A 21874-nucleotide genomic window follows, 5' to 3' on the forward strand; every position below is an offset into this window, starting at 1 on the left:
TCTGCTGTATGGAATGGTCATATCCGTTATTATGGCACGGTCCCAGCACAGCTTGTGGGTTGGGGTCTCTAGTACTGCCTGGGGTTCATACTTGTAGTATGGTACAATTTCTTTAGTCAACTGGTATTTTCTTACTAGCTTCTGATGTATTATCCCGGCTACGTAGTCGTGTCTATGAGTGTACTCAGTCTGCGTGATCACCTTGTGATGTGTTGGATCGTTTCTGAGGCCAAGTGGCATCGTCGACATGCATCATCTGACATTCCACGCTCCTTTGCGATGTATTTTCTATAGTTTCTGGTGTTGATTATCAGGTCTTGGATAGCCGGCATGAATCCTTCAGTCTCATGGAAGAGCGTCCCGCTTGTGAGCCATGCATTGGAAGCAATGATATCGATGTGACCTTGATGGATGTCTTGTAGTGTCTGCCATGGAGTGTCTTCTTTGCCCATCTTTCTAGATTAATTTCTCGTGCCGTCTGGGCGGGAGGGGACTCTTTGCTTAGATTGAGTGGGTATATCACTTATCTATTTTCCTTATGGCCTGGTGGAGCGGTTCTCGAAATAATCCTTCAGGTTAACTATCTCTGTTTTCTGTTGCTCTATCAGGTCTATCAGGCCCATTTATCCCTCTTTCCAAGCTATTGTTATTCTCTCCACTGCTGACTTCGGGTGTTGTTGGCAGCTCTTGGTCATCATTGTCCTTGTCTTTGGCATGATAATCCTTTAGCTCGGTGTTAGTCCAATCTATGATCCCAAAAGAGTATGTTAGTACTGGAGCTGCATAGGTGTTTATGGCTTCAACTGTGTTCCCTCCATTCAATTTTGCTATCAGCAGGCTTCTGAGTCTCTGATGATATTTTTCAGTCATGCATTTCTTGATTTCCTTGTGCTCTAACTGCTGAGCATGCATCATCCCTAGGTATTTGTAGGTCTCTCCTTCTGTTATAGCTTCGATCTCTTTACCAGTCTGCAGCTGGTAGTTTTGGCTGACTAATTTCCCCAAATGAAATCCATGGGTCTCACATTTGTCAAGACTAAATTCGATCCTGATATTATTGCTGAATTCTTTGGTGGTCCGGAGTAGTTTCTGAAGTTGCTTCTCAGTTGCCGTATAGAGCTTGATGTTATCCATGTACATGAGGTGGGAGAGGGTGTACAAGTTTTTCCTTCCTTCTTTGAGGTTATATCCATACTTGCTGCTGTTGAGCAGTGGATAAAGGTTGAGTGCTAGACAGAATCACAGTGGACTCATGGCATCTACCTGAAAGATTCCTCTCCTGATGGGGGATTGGCCTGGTGGTGATGTTCTCGACCTTGATGATGGTACTCCGTTTTGCCATCGTTGCTCCTAGGAAGTTTGTCACTATCGGATTGAACCTGTAGATCTTCAGGGTCTCTATTAGCCAGCTATGAGGTATGGAGTCGAAGGCCTTGCAGTAATCGATGTAGGCTGTGTATAGGTTGTGATGCTTCTTGTAGGCTTGCTCCATAACTGCAGCATCTATGGTTAATTGTTCTTTGTATCGTTTGCTCCTCCGCTTGCATATGTATTTTAGCATTACAATGCTAAAAATAAATAGCAGTTAGGCATGCTGGGATCATAAAGCCCATCCTTTAAATAGAGGCCCTAGTATTAATGACTTTAAGTAGAAAAAGGTAGTTAGTTTGTAAAGGCAGTATATGATATAGGATGGTAATGGCATCATATATGATACAGGATGACAGTATATGATATAGGACCATCTCAATCGTAATCCCTGTTACGTCACTTGCAACGAATGTGTAGAGTGGTTCTTTTTAAGATGCCTGGTCAGCGTGAAGAGGAAAAGACCAAACCCTCCAGCACATGACATCATGACAAAACAAATGGCCCTCAGTCCCCAACGGTTTTCACTCCTGCTTCTTACGGCAGCGAGAGGATCAGAGTGGAAGCAGAGGGTGCTAAGAATCTCTGGGTATGACCAGGCTGCCATGCATGGAAACTGAACTTGGCCTGTTATAACGTAAGATCACTCATCGGTGAAGATAGGATATTAGAGCTGGAAAAGGAATTAGAAAATGTGAATTGGAATATCATCGGTTTGGCTGAAACAAGAAGAAGAAATGAATCACTTATAAGTTTATCAAGTGGAAATCTGCTGTACACCAATGGAAACAGTGAAAGGAGTGAAGGTGAAAGTGGAAATCTGCTGTTGTTGTTGTTGAGTTTAATGACACATAGGCTGCTGGGGCCATATTGTGTCTTTCTAATAGTGAATATGAAACAATAACTATATTTTATGATATATTCCTATTCGATTTAGCAAAGTAAAGAGTTCCTTTTTATTAGGATCATCTCCCAGAATCTGCATTAAATTTATTGATGACTGCGTATTAGAAATTGACTTAAAGGTGTCTACGCGAATTGTTTAAAAGTGGGGACAGTCGACTAGCAAATGGCGAATGGTCAGTTGAACTTGGCATGATGTGCATTGGGGAGCACTGTCATTAGTTAATAGATACAGATGAGTGAGGTGAGTATGCCCAATCCTAAGCCTTCCTAAAATTGTTTCTTCTCGTCTATTTTTCTGGAAACTGGAGAGCCACAGCTTTGGTTCTGGTTTTATTTGGTATAGTTTGTTTCCTGGATAACCTCTCCAGATCAGTGACCAGCTATTGTAACATGCTTTATGGATGATATGTTTGAAATCAGAATACGGAACTTGACAGTTCTGTAAAATAAAGGTATCTGGTTGTTTGGCTGCAAGATCTGCTCTTTCATTTCCTGCTATAGCAGAATGCCCTGGTATCCAGCAGAATGTCACAGTTTGGTTTGACTCATTGCACACAAGTAATTTAGAATGGATTTGTTTGATAATAGGGTGAGAGGAGGTGGTATTACTATTTATGGCAGAGACAGCACTGAGAGAGTCAGTGTATATTATGGCAGACGAAATTAGAAGTTGAGTAATGTGATCTAGAGCCAAGTTAATAGCATAAAGCTCAGCAGGGAAGATACTGCATTCTATAGGTAATGATACAGAAGTAGTGAATGATGGGAAGATTGCCGCAGCACCTACTTGGGTCTCAATTTTTGATCCATCTGTATAGATCTTACAGGCCTGTGAATTAGAAGCAGAATGAGTTTCACGTAACTGTGCAATATTGAAGGGAGACAAGGTGTTCTTTCCCCACTGTTGGAAATAGTCATCATAAATTGCAGGGATATTTGTCCACGGTAGATCAGGCAGTGTCATGTCCTGATATATATTGCCAATGTCTATATTCCACGATTGAGTTAGTTCTTTAAGTCTAAGTGCAGCAGGTTTGTTTTCATTTGGTTTACTGTTGAAAAATGACTCCCATTCGGTATTGTACAGACATCTCCAATTCAGGTGAGAGGGAAGGCTGTGGATTTTTGCAGCATACATCGAAAGCAATGTATTCCTCCAAAGATGTAAGGGAGGTTCGTGGGCTTCAATGTAAAGGCTCTGAACTGGGGAGGTTCTGAAAGCCCCTAGAGAAACTCACAGAGCACTGTGCTGGATCGTGTTCAATTGCTGTAAAATAGTTTTCCTATCAGAGTCATACACTGGGGAACCATAGTCTAAACATGACCTGATGAGAGCTTGATAAAGATGGATGAGGGTATGTCGATCAGCGGCCCATGATGTAGATGACACACACCGGAGGATATTCAATTTCTTCAAGCAGATGGCCCGAAGGTAGTTCACATGTGCTTGAAAGTTTAGTTTCCTATCTAGCACCAGGCCAAGAAAACGGACAGTGTGAGTAAGAGGTATTGGCATGTTATTGATCTTTAGCTCAGGATCAGGATGAAGTGATCGTAGTTTGCAGAAGTGAGTAGTGGTGGATTTCTGTTCAGCAAGACGATATCCATTGCATAAGGTCCAGGATTCTATTTTGAATAGAGCAATTTGCAACTGTCTTTCGATAGTATTCATACTTTGTAATTGGCAGGATATAGTGAGGTCATCTGCATACATATAAATTTGAATGGTTTTTGGAAGATCTTCCAATATTTTGTTGACTCGAATCGCAAATAGGGTAGCACTCAGTATTGAACCCTGCAGGACACCCTCTTCTTGAATGTGAGATGCTGACAGCACATTTTGATATCGGACTTAAAAGGTGCGTAATTTTAAAAAGTTCTGGATGATTTGAGAAAGATAGCCTCTCAGCCCCAACTGATGCATATCTTTAATAATGCGATGATGCCAGGTGGTATCGAATGCTTTATGAATATCTAGGTTGACCATCACTAGGTGCTGTTTCATGACAAAGGCATTTTGTATGTTGCATTCAAGTTTTACAAGTAAATCTAGGGTAGATCTGTTTTTACGGAAGCAATATTGGTGATCAGAAAGAAGATTATGAGAATCTAGAAACCAGGTGAGCCTCTTATGCACCATCCTTTCAAATATTTTGCCTAAACAGCTTGTTAATGATATCAGTCTGTAGTTCTGGACCAGAGTGGGATCTTTGCCTGGTTTTGGAATAGCACAGATATAGGAATGCCTCCAGGACAGAGGATAAATATTTTCTGAAAAGATACGGTTATAGAACAGTAATAATATGCCAAGGTCAGCTTCACATAGATGCTGCAGCATACTGTAGTGAATACTGTCTGATCCTGCTGCACCATTTGATGATTTGCTTAAGCATTCCTTGAGCTCAACTAGAGTAAAAGGCTGGTTATAAGGAAGTAAGAGTCTAGTTTGAAAATTCAATTTTTGACGTTCTTCATTAGTTTTAATGCGTTGAAAGGATGTCACATAAGAGGATGAGGCAGAAATGTTATAAAAAGACTCTGATAGCGCATTTGCAATATCAGTAGGGGAAGATAATTCCTGCCCATTCCATTGTATTATTGGTGATTGCAGCGGTAGAAATTTCCCATTGAGTGCTTGTATTTTTTTCCAAATAATTCAAGTGTCAGTATTTTTGTTAATGGATGAGGCGATGTTAATCCAGGATTCATGTTTTGCTTTTTTTCTAATTTGCCTTGCTTTAGCTCTGAGTTTTTTGTAAACAATTAGGTTGGTGGTAGTTGGGAATTTGCGAAAGTGGTTCCAAGCTCGGTTTTTATCACGCTTTACTTTGGAGCATTCTTCATTCCACCACTGATTTTGGTGTACACTCTTGCGCTGGTTAGATTTTGGAATGGAAATTTCTGCTGCAGATAATACGTGGCTGGTAATGTGGTCAGTTACGTCATCAAGATTCTGTTGCTGTACATATTGCTTTTCAAGTATAACACAACCGGAATAGGTTTTCCAGTCTGCTTTTTGGAAGTTCCAAGAAGTACGGCCTTTAGGGTATGACACAACCTGTGTTTGAATTGAACTGATGATAGGGAAATGGTCACTGTGGAATGGATCATTTAGCACTAACCATTTCATGCTTGGAAAAAGAGATGCTGAACAGATGGATAGGTCTATGGCGGATGTAGAACCAGCAGGTAGTTGAACATGAGTTGGAGAGCCAGAATTTAAAAGAGTCAGATTATGGTTATCCAGGAATGTTTAGATTAATTTGCCTCTACTATCCATGGTGGAGGATCCCCACAATGGATGGTGACCATTGAAATCACCAAGTAAACAGACAGGAGGTGGAAGTTGTGTAATAAGACTGTCCAGTTCAGACTGGGAGCAAGGATAATTTGGTGATATATAGATGGATGCAAGTGATAACAATATACCCATTGCTATCCGGACTGCTACAACTTCTAAGGAGGTTTGTAGTTGGAGATGTCTTGAGGGAATTGTAGATTTCACAAGTACAGCTACCCCACTACGAGCAGGAGAGTTAGAAACCCTGTCGCACCTAAACATAGTATAATTTTTGATTCTGACAGAAGCGTGTGGTGATAAAAATGTTTCTTGTAAGCACACACCTACTGCATTAGTTTGAGTTAGTAAATCACTGAGGTAATCTATATTACTGTGTAATCCTCTACAGTTCCATTGTAGGAATTTATTCATTGGTTGGATTTGTTTGAGGAAGATTGATCTGACTGTTTTTTCAGAGAAGGTTTCTGTCTACTTGGTTTTGGTTTTTAATTTCTGGGAAAGACTGGGCGTCCTGTATCCATGATATCACTAGCATGTAACTCTAGTACTGTGATTGAACATCAGTTTCCATGTTGATATTTCGTGGTTTCACCTTTTTCTGGTTTTCAACGGTAGTTGATTTTGTTGTTTCGGACAAGGTTGAGATAGCATCAGTTGGGATGCTGATCGACGTATTGCTGGTTTCGTTGACTGTAGGTTTCTTACTGCATGATAAGACAGTTTTGGCCCAGGTGGTAAAGGAAATGCTCGGTTCTATGGACACATCTGTTTGAGTTGCAGATGAGTGGCTGGTTCTGGTGACAGATGTGTATGATCGGCTAGGCATGGTTAGTAGCACTTGCTTTCTTGCTTCAGGGTAAGTGACTTTATGTTCAACTTTATATTTCTGGATTTTTTTCACTGTTTTCCAAAGGTCACATGCATTAAAAAATGCAGGGTGGTTTTTCCTTACAGTTTGGACAAATAGGAGTGGAAGCTGTACAGTCTTCTTGAGAATGCTCCTTGGAACCACAAAGAGGACACACAGCATCGCCTCGGCATGCTGTTTGAGAATGACCGTACTTCTGACATTTAAAGCAGCGAATGGGGTTTGGGATGTAAGAACGAATCTTGCAATTTAGGTAACCTGCTTTAACAGAAGATGGAAGAGTCGGAGTACTGAATGTTGAAATGATGGACCTGGTTGGTAGTAGGTTGCCATCTTTTTTTGTCATAATTCTCCGTGCACGAGTCACTTTTTGTTCACTAAGCTCTTGTATTATGTCTTTTTCAGAGACAGTTAGTAAGTCCCATTCACGATGACGCCTTTAGAGGTGTTCAGAGTGTTATGTGGCGTAACTGACACTGGAATGCTGTTAAAAGTTGTCAATTTTAACAATTTTTCTGAATGGCTTGGCTTGGAAGCTTCAATTAGAAGGAGATGCTTCAATGGAGACGTTTCACCATTTTAGGAGATCCAACAACCGATTCTAAGCATTTCTGTATTAGAAATGGCGATAACTTGCAGACAGGTTGTGTGGATAATGAGTGCATTATTAGAAATGCTGGCATATCTGCACTCTGTTTTTCAGTCCGCTGTCTCTTTGGACAATTCAAGTCATGCTCTGAATCAGAGTTGACAGGTCTGGAGCCCATGGGCTCTAGCGGTGGATATGCATCACAATCCATCACTGCTCCTTTTAGCCCTGGAAGAGGAAATTCCTTCTCCCAGGTTACCGACCCCGCCACATGGAGGCAGGAGTGGTACCAACCAGTGACCAAGCGATCGGCAGAAGAGGAGAGCAGTACGTTGCTAGCGATAGCAGTAATGATGCAAGCGAGGTTAGCAGTAATGTTCCTAGCGGTGAAGCAGTGACTTTGCTCAGCGAGGGAAGCAGTAATGTTGCGAGCGGTGGAGGGATTATTTAAGCACTAGTACTCGCCCTAGGAAAATCGCTAGAAAATTGCACTAGAAAGATTGCTTGGAAACTATCGCTTGGCACTCGGGGCTGGAAATCTGCTGTACACCAATGGAAACAGTGAAAGGAGCAAAGGTGGAGTTGGCTTTCTGGTCCATAAAGATATAAAAAACAACATTTTGGAATTCAAAAGTACATCACCAAGGGTGTCAAGGCTAATACTCAGGATTTCTAAGAGGTACAAGCTAAAGGTTATAATGATTTATGCACCAACATCAAGCCACGATGATGAAGAGTAGTAGTAGTGGCAAGCATGTGTATGAGCTTATGCAGCATCAGCCAAAAAAAAAAAAAAAAAAAATCACATCATTCCCTCCAAATGCCCGTCCAGTTACTCCTTAAATTTATTCAACCTATCAACTTCCACAATGACAGATGGAAGTTTGTTCTAGCAATTAACCACCCGCTGGATAAAGGCAAATTTCCACACATCTATTCTATATCTGTCTTTTCTTAATTTGAATTTATGCCCCATTAGGTTCGTAATCTGAACAAGTGGAAGGATCCCATCAGAATTCAGCGTGCTCAACCCATTCAAGGCCTTATACACCTCAATTCAAGGCCTTATACAACCCATTCAAGGCCTTATACACCGCGCAGGTGCCTAGTCTCCAGCCACTGCAATTTGCAGAACTTAAGCCTCTCTTGGTAAGAGGATCCCTTCATTCCCCTCACCAATCTTGTTGCCCTTCTCTCTACACACTCAAGTAAATCTACATCCTTCCTAAAATGAGGCCTCCAGACCTGTACGCAGTACTCAAGGCGTGTCCTGACACAAAAACTGGCAAGACACTTCACAAAATGCTTTGGAAATGGTGTGATGCCTAAGGAGTGGAATAATGCTATCATAGTTTTGCTGCATAAGAAAGGAGATAAATCAGAAATTGGAAATTATAGACCAATTAGCTTATCCCACATCTAAAAGTTGTTCACAAGGGTCACTACTAACAGATTAGAAAGAATACTTGATGAGAATCAAATGAAAGCGCAAGCTGGCTTTAGGACAGGATTCTGAACTATGAATCACCTTCACATAATATCACAGCTAATGGAGAAAGATGAATATAAATACCATTATACCTAGCATTTGTGGATTATGCAAAGGCATTGGACTCCATACAGCATAAGGCAATGTTTTGGGCACTGGAAAGACAAGGCATAGATACCCCATATACTATGATTCTGAAGAAAATATATGAGAACGCTACATCCTTTATTAGACTAGACGAAGACAGTAGCAAATTTAAATTTCAAACTGAGAAAGGAGTTCGACAAGGAGACACAATATCTCCGAAGTTGTTTAATGCTGCCCTTGAGGAAGCTTTCAGAAGATTAGACTGGTCGCAGAAAGGAGTCAATGTGAATGGAGAGTACCTAAACAATTTACAATTTGTAGATGACATTGTGGCCATCAGCCACGATCCCAAAGAATTGGAGGAAAATCTTAATCAGTTATGCACAGTTAGTAAGGAATTTGGACTAAAGATGAATATTTTTTTTTTTTTTTTATGGAAACCCCACACACGAAAGTATCAAAACCTATAGTACTTAGTACCGTGCATGGGTTGAAAGATAAGTATGGGGGAGGGATGCCGGAAGCTTTGCTCTAGAGATTAAACATGGGTTTCACCACTTCACGCCTCCAATAAGCAAAGTGGTGGTACTGCACCGGTCGATGAGAGTCGTCTACCACCTATAAAACAAAAGTAATAATGAACAAGTATACCACAGAAAGGGATATAATTATTGAAGGAGCAGTAATAGAAAAAGTGGAGTCTTATACTTATCTGGGACAAGTTATTTGCTGTAATAATGACAAATGGCCGGAATTCAAGAGAAGAATAAATTTTGGATGGATAGCATTCAGGAAATATAGTTAAATACTGAGGATCAATACCCCAGTTTGTCTGAAATGTAAAATAATGAACCAAAGTATACTCCCTGCTCTGACTTATGGAAATAAAACTTAGGCCCTCACCAAAAGAATGGAAGAGAAGCTGAGAACTACACAGCAAAGAATGGAACAAATTATATTGGGAATCAGACTGTTAGATAAGAAGAGAAACACATGGATTAGGCAGCAAACTCAAGTAAAGGACATTCTTATCAAAACTAAAGAACTAAAATGGTCTTGGGCAGGACAGATGGACTAAAAAAATTACAGAATTGTACCCAAGTGGAGCTAGAAGAAAACCTGGAAGACAACAGAGGAGATGGATAGATGAAATTCATGAGTTTGTGGGTAATAAATGGATGGCGATTGCACAAAACAGAAGGAACTGGAAAGTTGCTGCTGTGGATTGAAAATGGCTGATGATGATGATATATGATAAGGAAGTTTACAAAAATGTAAAAATTAGGAGAGGGGGAGAAAAGTGCCAACCTAACCCCCTCAAATAATCAATTATCCCAAGGGCTCACATCTGGTGAGTATGGGCTTGGCACACCCAGAGTTCTGAGCTGGATATCATCATTCTTCTCTTTCTTGGTGATTCCCTTCTCTCTCTATCTCAGGGTAATTTAGAATTTTTTTTTTTTTTTTGGCTGGTGCAGCATAAGCCTCAGGCTTCCTTGTACCATATGGCTAATAATAATAATAATAATAATAATAATTCAGGTAATAATCTAATAGTAATAATCTAATCTGAAGAAAATTTCTAAAAGTAGAAAGAAAAGTTAAGAGAAGAATTTTAATGCTTAAGCAAGCTAAGAGCACAAATGCCCTTTAATATTTAATATGTAATAAAGAAGATAAATAGAGAAACAAAAATGGAAAAAAGGAAGATGGAAAATGGGAAATAAAAATCAGTATGTCAAACATCAGTGGCTACACTGCATTACTTACCACATATTGGGAAACATAATCAGAATATAAAATATACCAAATAATATAAATTTACAAAAATGCCAATTAATTCAAATTTAGCAGTGCCCCCCCATCAATGGAACCAGGTAAAATTGTATGAAATATCACTATAAATATAGACAAAAGCCATCCAACATGACCAACAAAGTAAAACAAGAATAGAGTGCCCACTGTGCCCCCCTCATCAGAAGGCCATAAAGCCAACAATAACCAGGGAATCATTGCATTTCAAACATAAAAAACAACAAAAAAACAGTGCCTCATCAACCCAATATATACACTAATCAATCCATCAATGCAATAGATTTGAATAAATGGTGGCCCTTATGCAGTGAAATATTACACTATAAGAGCACTCATAAGGCAACACCAAACCACTGACACAATTGTTACATAAGAGTATATCCAAAAAGAAAATGAACTACAAATGGCAAAGGTTTTGAGCACACTCCTTCTGCAACACCCTTTATCTTGATTTATTCCACACCTTCATTTTTTTTGCTGTAGTTACATATAAGATTACTTTTATGTGCCATACTTGCCATACAACTGGAAAATTCTTATTTTATATTCTAATCTCTTTATGAAACATGTGGGATGTAATGTTCTGAAGCAACTGAGGTTTGAGGTTTCCTGTACTGATTTTCTTCTTTTGTTTTTTCATTTTTTTCCCTTTTCTTTATTATTTTATTTATTACTTATTAACTTTATAAATTTTTTTTGTGCTATTACTTATTAGCACAAAATAAAATATAAAATTCTATATTTTATTTTTATATTACATGGTTAGTAATGAGTTGAGGTACTCATTACTAATCATGTAATGAACTGTAAATGGCTATGTGAGGAGCACTAGTGTGCCACTCTTACTGCCATTTACAGTTTAATTTTCACAATTATTGAAATCTGTTGCACTAGTGCATTGATTAGTGTAGTTGTCAGCAATGCATTGATTTAATGCATTGCTGACAACTACACTAATGTTTGAAATGCTAACATTAAACAAATCAGTGACTCCCTGGCCATAGTTAGCCTTGTGGCCTTCGAATGAGATGGGCACAATGTTTCATTTTTGTCTGCATTTATAACAATATTTCATACAATTTGGACCTTGTACCTTCAAATGGGCAATGCTAAAGTTTAATTAATTGACATTTTTTGTAAATTTAATAAAATAAATAGGTCTGCAATAATAATCTGGCACATTTTAAAATACAAAAAGGCAATGGAAAATGCCTGTCAAACATTTCTGCCAAAATTTTAGTGTTTTAGACAACATTTTATTTTCTCAACTCACCTCAAAGGTGGCCTCCACCCCCTTTTTGTATATGTTCATCTTGAGTGCAAGCTTTTCCACTACTCTTTTTAGCATGTTTGCTTGTATTATCCAGCTTTTTTCTTGGATTTGATCCTTCAGTTCAACAATACTCTGAGGGCAATTAATATAAACTTTCTTTTTGAGATACCCCCACAAGAAAATAATCCTTTAGCCAGCGGGTGGTTGGTTGGTGGAATAGACTTCCATCCCTTGTCGTGGAAGTTGATAGCCTAAATAAGTTTAAGGCTCAGCTGGACAGGTATTTCAAACGAACAGAGGGGTGAAGTGGAAGTGGTTATTTTTTATTTATTTATTTATTTATGTATTTTATTTTATTATTTTATTTTTTTGGCTGATGCTGCATAAGCTTGCTTTCTTGCATCAAATGCCTCTACTAATGCTAATGCTAATCACATTCACTTAAATATCAGGACATTGCAGGGCATTCCAAAAGATATGGTTTGGAATCCATTGATGTACTGGCTGTACAAGTTTTCACTCTATCTTGCTAGAAAAATTATGGTTCTTTGAACCATGAAATGGTTCAAAGAAAAAATAATTTTTGAGCACAAAATTTTTGAGTGTGCCCTGAGTGTAGCCTTCTCTTTGAACCATGAAATGGTTCAAAGAGAAGTGGCTACACTCAGGTGTTATAAAATTCTATAGCCTGTTAACAAATCAAGCTACTGTAACAGTTACTGTAGCACTACTGTCAGTCTCAAAAAAAAAAAAAAAAAAAGTTCAAAAATTCCATATAATGCTACTGCACAACACACCCTAGTGTTACCTTTTTGTGGTGTAGAAGACATGTGAGGAATTCTTTCTAGCCAGAACAAAAGTTCTACTTGCTATTATACCCCAAAAGATGAATGGGCCTCGTATACCACAAGCAGGTTGTTAATTATGTCTTTATTTTCATTTAAGAGATCAATGAACTGTTAGAAAAAAGTTTTCTCAATTGATAATGCCACAATTTCCTAATTCAAGAAAAGCCCAGATGAAAGTAAGGATGTGAACTTGAATATATATGCAATATGATGCACAATCAAATTTGATACATTCCATACTGCTGTATAGCTGGCAGAGGAATGCTAAGGATTTTGCTCAACAACTTGTTCCACAATTACTCTCATCTTCTCAATGTTTTATGTGGTATACTACACCTGTCTTTTGCCGCAGGTTTTTTCCTTCATTATAGAAGAATTTTCTTGGAAGTTCAAAACCTGGATCTCTATGGTGTTTGCCAGATTTTACAGGTCTACTATGAAAATTAAATGATATCTAAATAAAGTGAGAACTACAGATTCATTATTACTGAAATATCCCTCAACAGTAGCAATTCTCCTTAGTTCAATTATCCACAATTACTAATGATTCTGAAACAATTACACAACAAACTCAGGATTATTTTAAAATAAAATGATATAAAATAAAAACACTGCTTATCATTAAAAAATATAGAAGCTGGCACATAAAAATAACTTGGTGACAAATAAGAATCTGCACTACAGAGTGAATATTGCATACCTTCACTACAAAGTGATCTAACATCACAGGATGCTTTTCTAATGGGTTTAATATTATTGCATGGGTAAGGAAGGATATCTGGAAAGAAAAAAAAAACAGAGCCAAATAGAATTTAAAAAAATCAGTTTAAAGTATAACTACTATAAGTATACCTATTTCTTGATATAAAATAGATCATATGTTTTATTTTATACAAGTTCATTCAGAGATTTCCAGAACTTATTTTTTTTTTTGAAAATGAGTGAATATGCATGATTTTAAATGATATTTCCTCTATGTTAGGTAGAGGCAACACATTTTTGTAAGCAGTCAAACTTTTGTAAACAATCAAGGAAGTCATTTGCAGGAACGGGGATATGATATTGCCCCTTGGCAATATCATATCCTGTTTCTGATAGCTCTGGAAGCATCAAACAAGAAATATATTTCATAAGGCTGTGATTCAGAGGACAACTACCTTACCCTCAGTTCTCCCCCCCCCCAAGCCACAGCAATCCCACAACCTTGAGCCTTTTGCTTTGCTGCTCTAATTTGAGGTATGATTTTGATTCAAATACATTATAATTAAAAATACTACACTAAACTTATATCCTAAAGCAGTAATAACACTGTGCACCAGTTATGCTATGAAGTTTACATTATTGAATATACATATATTTCAATATCGAGCTTATGGTATATGTATTCCATATCTCCTATCAAGTTTAAGTTATATATATTATGCTATAATGTTCCATTTGTAAATTCTAAGTAGTTATAATAGTTAATAAATTTAACTAACTATTGCCAACCTATGTGTTTCGAACTCACAAGTGACCTATTTGCGATACTATGTCTATGCCAAATCACTGATATAAAAGCTTTACAAATCTTAATGTCATATGTACGTGATAAGGTTAAGTTATAAAAACACAATGTTATAAATTATAATTTATAAGCCTCTTTTAATACTGATTACACTGCTACAAAGCCATGTGAAACCCTCCATATCCATTAATCTGGTATCTGCCATTCATTTTGATGATTTTATTTCACAGTTTGAGATGGTGTGGAACTTGTTAATGTAATAGATGCAAATTTTATCTAGGATGCTTTCTTACTGGCTCTTCTAATGTATCTAGCTCTTTCTCATGCCTTTTTGAATAATATAAGGTCCTCTGTAGTTGGATATCTTCAAAAATTATTCCAGATTTTTCTCTCTCTCTCTGTCTGTCTGTCTCTCTTTTAGCTTGTAAACATTCTTCATTCTACCATGATTTTGGATGCGTTGAGAAGTGCAATGATGTCTTTGGAATAGTCTGCTTGGTAGCTTGGAATAATTTATTTGTTACATACTGTACTTCAGCATTTAACAGTTTTCTACGTGACTGATATGTGGTTCCTAATGCCATGGTAATGATAATCTAGTTTTGGAAATAATGTTGGAGAACATACAGATAAATCAATAGCTGTGCTATTTCAAGATGGAAGATGAGTGTATGTATATGGCTTTGTTCAAAAGGGTTAAGTCATTCTCTTCTATCCATTTTTCAATTTGTCTTCCTCTCCAGTCTATGGTTGTGTGCATTGAGGTCTCCCAGTATACAGAAGAGGGCAGGTAACTGAATTACTATATCTTCTGAACCTTGTTGTAGTAATCCTTGGTTTGGGGGAACATAAATTGTTATGATGGTTATGAGGGATTTAGTGGCTATCCATACTGCAACCGCTTCAAGGGTTGTGTTTAATGGAAGAATCTGGGAAGGAATATATGAATTTGCCAGAATTACCACACCACCATGGGTTGCGCCGCCTGTTACTCTATCTTTACAGTGTGATTTAGTTCTTTATTGTGGTAGAGGAGGTCTGAAATAGTTTTCGTGATGTGGTAGGCAAAGACACAGTGAGGCATGATGTTCAATCAGATTATATATGTCACATGCATTAGCGTGGAATCCGTTGCAGGTTCCACTGTATTACGGTTTTCATTATTTGGTTTTATAGAAGGTTTCAGACTGTTTCCTAGATGGTATTTTAAATTTTTCAAACTTAGGTTTTTCCTTTGGAAAATATGGTTTACTGGTATCCATATCTTCATCCACAAAAATCTCTAGTACTGATTAGTCTGCTTTGTTGGTTGCTTCTATCTCCATTTATTAGGTTGACTTCTGGCTTATAACATTACATTTTTCTTGAGGAGTTTTCATTTCTGAGTGTTTTTGCATTGGGAGGTATGGATAGTGAGTTTCTCTTGATGTTTTGGCTGGAATGTTATAAGTAGTGCTCATGCCCAGTCTGAAATGGACTTATTGGTAGGAATTGGAAAAATCTGTTTGGGTCTCTATCATATGCTGATTTCTTATAACTTGTGCATAGGAAAGTCTGTTTATGATAGTCTGGAGTACAGTTCTCTTGGCTTCTTGGTATGTGACACAATGTTCTACTTTATATCATTGTAACTGCTTTTCTCTTTTGCAATATTTGCAATTTTTGGAATAGGCAGAATGGTCCCCCTTGCAGTTTGGATGTTTTGGTTGCTTGGTTGGACAGTTCTGATTGGTTTGTTCCTGAGACCAACAGCTGGAACAGATAGCAACTCTGCTGCCAACCATTTGTGAATGACCATACTTTTGTCATTTAAAGCATCAAAGAGAATTCAGAATGTACAGTCTGATGTTACAATTTAGATATCAGGTTTTCACCAATGTAGGTGGTTAGGCAGTGTTTAAGGTCAGTATGAGATTTCTTTATTATTAAAAATGCTTTATTATTATTATTAGTAGTGGCATATGATGCAATGAAGCAAGCTTATAAAGCATCAGTCAAAAAAAAAAGAAAGAAAAAAACACTCTCACATTACTTGTCAATCCCTCCAATAATCTGTCTAGTTCTTCCTTAAATTTATTCAAACTACCCGCCTCCACAACACTAGATGGCAATTTGTTCCAACAGTCAACCGCCTGCAGGCTGAAAGAAAACTGCCTCACGCCTGTCCTGCAACCATCCTTCTTCAATTTGAATTTATGCCCTCTCATGTGTGTAATCTGAGCAAGAGAAAGAATCCCATCAGCATTGAGCTTGCTCAATCCATTCAAAGCCTTAAAAACCTCAATTAGATCATCTTGAAGGTACCTAGTCTCACGATGCTACAATTTGCAGAACTGAAGGCTGTCTTCATAAGACCACTCTTTCATTCCCTTCACCAATCTCATTGACCATCTCTGCACCCATACCAGCAGATCTACACCCTTCCTAAAATGTGGTCTCCAGACCTGTATGAACTACTCAAGATGTGGCCCAATCATTGCTTTATACCAGGGGTTCCCAAACTAAGGCCCGTGGACCGGATCTGGCCTGTGGATATTTCAGTTAGATAGTAAAAGCTAATGTTTATATTAGATCACAATAACATTTATGAAAAACACATTTTACAGATTATTTTAACATTTGTCGGCTGATTAATAGTGTTGACACCCCTGTCTTATCAGCATAGTCTTGTTATATATTAATTCTGTTATTTCCACTCAAACCTATTCTTTGAAACAATCTTAAAATAATCCGTTAATCTTGACCCTGTCATTAAATATCAATAGGTGTTAGAGGCAGTAATTAGGGATTTTCTAATCCCTTGCCAGCCTGTACACCAACCCTGATGTTCAGAGTATGAGAGCAAAAGTCACCCTAGGCTTCCACTACAAAAGAATCCCGGATCCAGGATAAAACCTGGCACCAGCAACATGGTGTGATGATTGATATCAGTAAGATCCTGAACCAGCCTGCACCTGATGTTCAGAGTATGGGAGCTAAGGTCACCCCTGGCTTCTACTATGCAAGAACACCGGATCCGGGATAAAAACATGACACAATCCTATTGATTAAGGAGTTAATCCCCTATAAATTAACTGCTGGCAGCATTGGCAAGAGGAGGCTGTCAGCAGGTATGAATTTAATCTCTTTGTATTACCTTAGATTTTCTGTTTTCTATTGTAACAGCAATTCAAAACTTAATACTTTAAAATTGTAATTTGCAAATTGTAATATTGGTAATTGTAATATTGGTAACTGCAATTGTAATATTGGTAATTGTAATTGTAATATTGGTAATTGTAATTGTCATATCCTAAAATATTCAAATTTTAGGATATGATGGGTATCGGTAAGATACCAGAAACGTCACCTTATTAAACTAAGTATAATTAATAATAGAGTTTTATATTATAACATAAATCTATAAGTTTTATAATATAATAATATTAGATAGTATGAATCAGAGCTGTAATACTCAATATGTTCTACGTTGATAATAATATTAGTAAATTAATAAGAGGAGTTTACCTCAATATAGTACGTGGAACACTTCCGTATGATACCCTCCAGAAATTAAAACGGAAAAAAACGAAAAAATCGACAACTTACCGGTACATTAAAGTAAAATATAAATAATTAAAGTAAAATATAAATAATTAAATAATCAATTTAACACAATTCAAAATCAATTCAAAACAATTAAAATTCAAATTAACGCAATTAAAAGAATCTAACGAAAATATTCAAAACGATTTTCCTTCCTGAAGCTGACAATGCTTTTCGACCGACTGTCGTGATCACAGGAATGAAAATTACCGAATCAGGCTAAACCTGCAACTTAAATAGTGATTATGTGTCTTCGCGCATGCGCGTAAAGGTCCACGCATCGGAGATCAAATATGGCCGCCGAACATTAACAGAATTCTCGTGTAATTTAATTTCAACGGTTTCTGCAATTAATAGTCGCGTATAATTACGTTGAACGTTAAGTATTTTGGCCTCGTTAAATAAAAAAGTATGTTTTTCGTTAATGGCATGAAAGGCTAATTCTGACGCTGCTGAACGAGAAGCACGAACAGAGGCTTCGTGTTGATTTACACGGATATTAAGAGAAAACCGCGTGGAACCCTGATAAGACGAGTCGCAATCACCGCAAGAAATGTTGTATACTAGATCATTAATTTGTGTTGCGAACGCCGAAAGAACCGAGCGATTGTTCAGTATAGTGTGTAACTTCCGTATAGGCCTAGCTATAATTTTAAATTCGGTATCTTTAAAGAATCTGTTAAGCTGTTTGTGCCACTGTTCAACATATGGGACAGAAATAAAGTATTTTTTGATATTACTATTGTTGATTGGTGCAGTATTTTGTATCCTATCCTTAGCTTGTACCCTAATTCGATTTATTTTGTTAATGGGATAACCCCTGTTCAAGAATCTGCTAGTTAATATTTGTATTTCTGAGTCTAAAGCAGAATCCGTCGTTGAATATTTATAGGCATTTAGAAATTGATTAAAGATAATCGATCTTTTGTAGGTCAACGGGTGGTAGCTATTATAATGTAGAAGCATACCGGTGTTTGTGGGTTTTCGATAGATGCTAAATTGTATTTTGTTCGAGTCCCGGGTAAGCGTGAAATTTAGAAAGTTTAATGACTTAGTATCCGTATCTTCCCTTTCCAGTGTAAATTTGAGTCTAGAATGAATATTGTTAAACGAATGTAAAATATCTTGGATAGTACTACTATCGGTAATAACTAGAACATTGTCTAAATATTCGATGAGTACTACTATCGGTAATAACTAGAACATCGTCTAGAACATCGTTTATTTAACGAGGCCAAAATACTTAACGTTCAACGTAATTATACGCGATTATTAATTGCAGAAACCGTTGAAATTAAATTACACGAGAATTCTGTTAATGTTCGGCGGCCATATTTGATCTCCGATGCGTGGACCTTTACGCGCATGCGCGAAGACACATAATCACTATTTAAGTTGCAGGTTTAGCCTGATTCGGTAATTTTCATTCCTGTGATCACGACAGTCGGTCGAAAAGCATTGTCAGCTTCAGGAAGGAAAATCGTTTTGAATATTTTCGTTAGATTCTTTTAATTGCGTTAATTTGAATTTTAATTGTTTTGAATTGATTTTGAATTGTGTTAAATTGATTATTTAATTATTTATATTTTACTTTAATTATTTATATTTTACTTTAATGTACCGGTAAGTTGTCGATTTTTTCGTTTTTTCCGTTTTAATTTCTGGAGGGTATCATACGGAAGTGTTCCACGTACTATATTGAGGTAAACTCCTCTTATTAATTTACTAATAATATAATAATATAATATTGGTGTAAATACAACACAGTTAACCCATAAATTTGAACTACATAAGAAGTACAGAAAGCATCATTTCAATTGTATCTCATATTGTGGTATTGTGTATCTCATATCATAATGAGATAGCAGTATTGCACTACTTCAAATAAATAACGCTTCTCTAGTAGAGAAGACTACTGTTATTTTTTTTCAGAGGATACCACCACCCAGATGATTGTTTCGAAGCTATTGTGAATTTAATGTAAAAAAAAACCCATTGGACCAAATCTATTAAACCAAACAAATGAATTATAAAATCCAAACCTAAATCATGAAAAATCTTAATTCAGACGATCATTTCAAAGCTATTTATGAATTTAATGTGAAAAATAACCCATTGGACCAGATCTATTAAACCAAACAAATGAGTTATAAAATTCAAACCTATATCATGGAACTGTTTTGATGAGAGCCTAAGAGATCTAGATTTTTATAAAAAAAACTGAATTTAGTAATAAACGAAAAAAAAAACCCAGGTGCTTTTTTTTTTTTTTTTTTTTTTCTCCAAATAACTAAAACCAGTACTTAAGATGAACCTCATCTCCAGCCAAACTGCACAGAAGAGGTGGCTCTCTCCACCATTTCAGAAACTTATCAGACCCTAAACACCATTTTTCCAACTGTAAAAACCTTTGCATGGAAGCAGACATTGTTTGTTTCAAGTCCCAAAGAGATCCCCTAAAGGTCCCAAACCTTTTCCATTTTCGAAGCTTCCACACATGATATTTTGCCTCTGTAATTAAAAACATCGTGAACATTTTTTTCTTGCCCAAGGGATGATTGAATTGCAAGTGAATTACCTCTTCCAGTGTGAACTGTCTTATCCTCAAAAATCTACAAATTCTCTTCCAAACTTCCTGCGCGAATCGACAGTAATAAAATAAATGGTACACTGTTTCAATTTTGGTACAAAATTCACATAATCTGTTGCCTGTCTGACTAAATCTATACGTGATATCGTTCACTGGTATGTTTCCGTAACCAACCCTCCATGAAAAGTCAATACGTGTGGGTAGTTTCTGCCAATTTTTAGATTTTTAAAAAACAACTGCGCATTATTGTTTCCTAAATTTGGCTTTTCTGGATTTTCTGAGTTAAACAGTGCCCAGTAGAGTCGTTTTAAACCACCCTTAAAAGGATCTATATCTTTCTCCCTTAACTGCATGCACATATCCCGAATATTTTTGTAATATATAGGAATTGTCTCTGCTTTTGGCCCTAGATAATTGCCACCTTTAATTAAGGCTGTATTAAATCCCATAAAATATTTTATCAGTACCACTACTAAATGGTTAGATTGCACCATATTAGCCACGTCCAGCAGTCTCTTACAGCTACACCTCAAATTAATTTTTGTAATACTTATTCTCCCATCTTCCCATGGTAAAAATAAAAATTTTTCTGCACTATCTCTTGCCGTTTTCCTCCCCATAGAAACTGAAATGTTGGAATGTAAAATCGTCTCATTGTCCTAGCTGTGATTACCGTTATAAACACCGTGTATAAGATTATAGGAAGAATTACGGTTCTAACAATGATGGATTTGTTCTCAAAAGAAAATTGTCCCACTTCCCACTCTTTTAAACTTTCCCGTATTTTAGTGGTGAGCCCTCCTACAGGTAGCATGGAACTCTCTCTAAACGGAACTCCCAATATTTGAATCGATTTATCCGACTCCACTTCTCATTGTGGTAAAGGTCGATGTACCCATTCCCCTAACAATTTGATCCTAGTTTTATCTTTGTTTATGTTTAACCCCGACTTTTTACCAAAAGAGGTAACGAGTGACATAAATTCTTCCACCGCATAACTTGTAGTGAGAGTGGCAGTAACATCATCCGCATACACTATACATTTACACTGCTCTGCTGGCTTTGGCAACAGTATCCCCCGAATGGCCTCAGTTCGGTCTATTCTTCCCAGTAATGGTTCTAGTGCTAACATAAACAACAAAGGACTAAGCGGACATCCTTGTTTTACTCCCCTATCAATTTTAATGTTTTTCGAAATTTCTCCATTTATCAAAAGTTGTGTGCTACTACGTGTATATAGATTTCTCAGGGCTGTAAACAACTGAGATCCTATGTTCGTATCTTTAATTATAGAGAAAAGGTAGTCGTGGTCGATTCCATCGAAAGCCTTTTCTAGGTCAATTGCCACTAACACTAAATTGTAACTCTTTCGTTTCCGATATTCTAATATATCTTTTAATAGCCAAAGGTTATATTCTATCCGCCTCCCCGGTATATCGTAGCAGTGTGTGCTTCTAACTACCTGGATTACATCGCGTTTTAGCTTAGCTGTCAAAATCTTTGCAAATATTTTGTAGTCACAATTAGCCAATGTTACAGGTCTCCAGTTACCAATTTTCGTTAAATCCCATCCATGCTTTGGAATGAAAGTAGGATAGGCATTTAAAAAGCCTTCGGGTACAACCCCTTCCTGAAAAAATTTGTTAAA

General features: G+C 37.1%; 1 protein-coding gene across 2 annotated transcripts in view; it reads right to left on the bottom strand.

The window, feature by feature from the left end:
• The window catches only part of LOC150089304 (high affinity cAMP-specific and IBMX-insensitive 3',5'-cyclic phosphodiesterase 8B-like), a 764745-nt gene that overhangs the window by 200358 nt on the left and 542513 nt on the right, over window positions 1-21874 (bottom strand). For both annotated transcript variants that reach the window (XM_090388973.1, XM_090388965.1), the window contains exon 10: window positions 13245-13322. In XM_090388973.1, coding sequence (XP_090245099.1) covers window positions 13245-13322 — 78 coding nt within the window. The remainder of the gene's footprint in view (window positions 1-13244; window positions 13323-21874) is intronic.

The sequence above is a fragment of the Mastigoproctus giganteus genome, chromosome 2 (assembly GCF_048544385.1).
Source record: "Mastigoproctus giganteus isolate SK-2022 chromosome 2, ASM4854438v1, whole genome shotgun sequence".
In the NCBI taxonomy this organism is placed as follows: Eukaryota; Metazoa; Arthropoda; class Arachnida; order Uropygi; family Thelyphonidae; genus Mastigoproctus; species Mastigoproctus giganteus.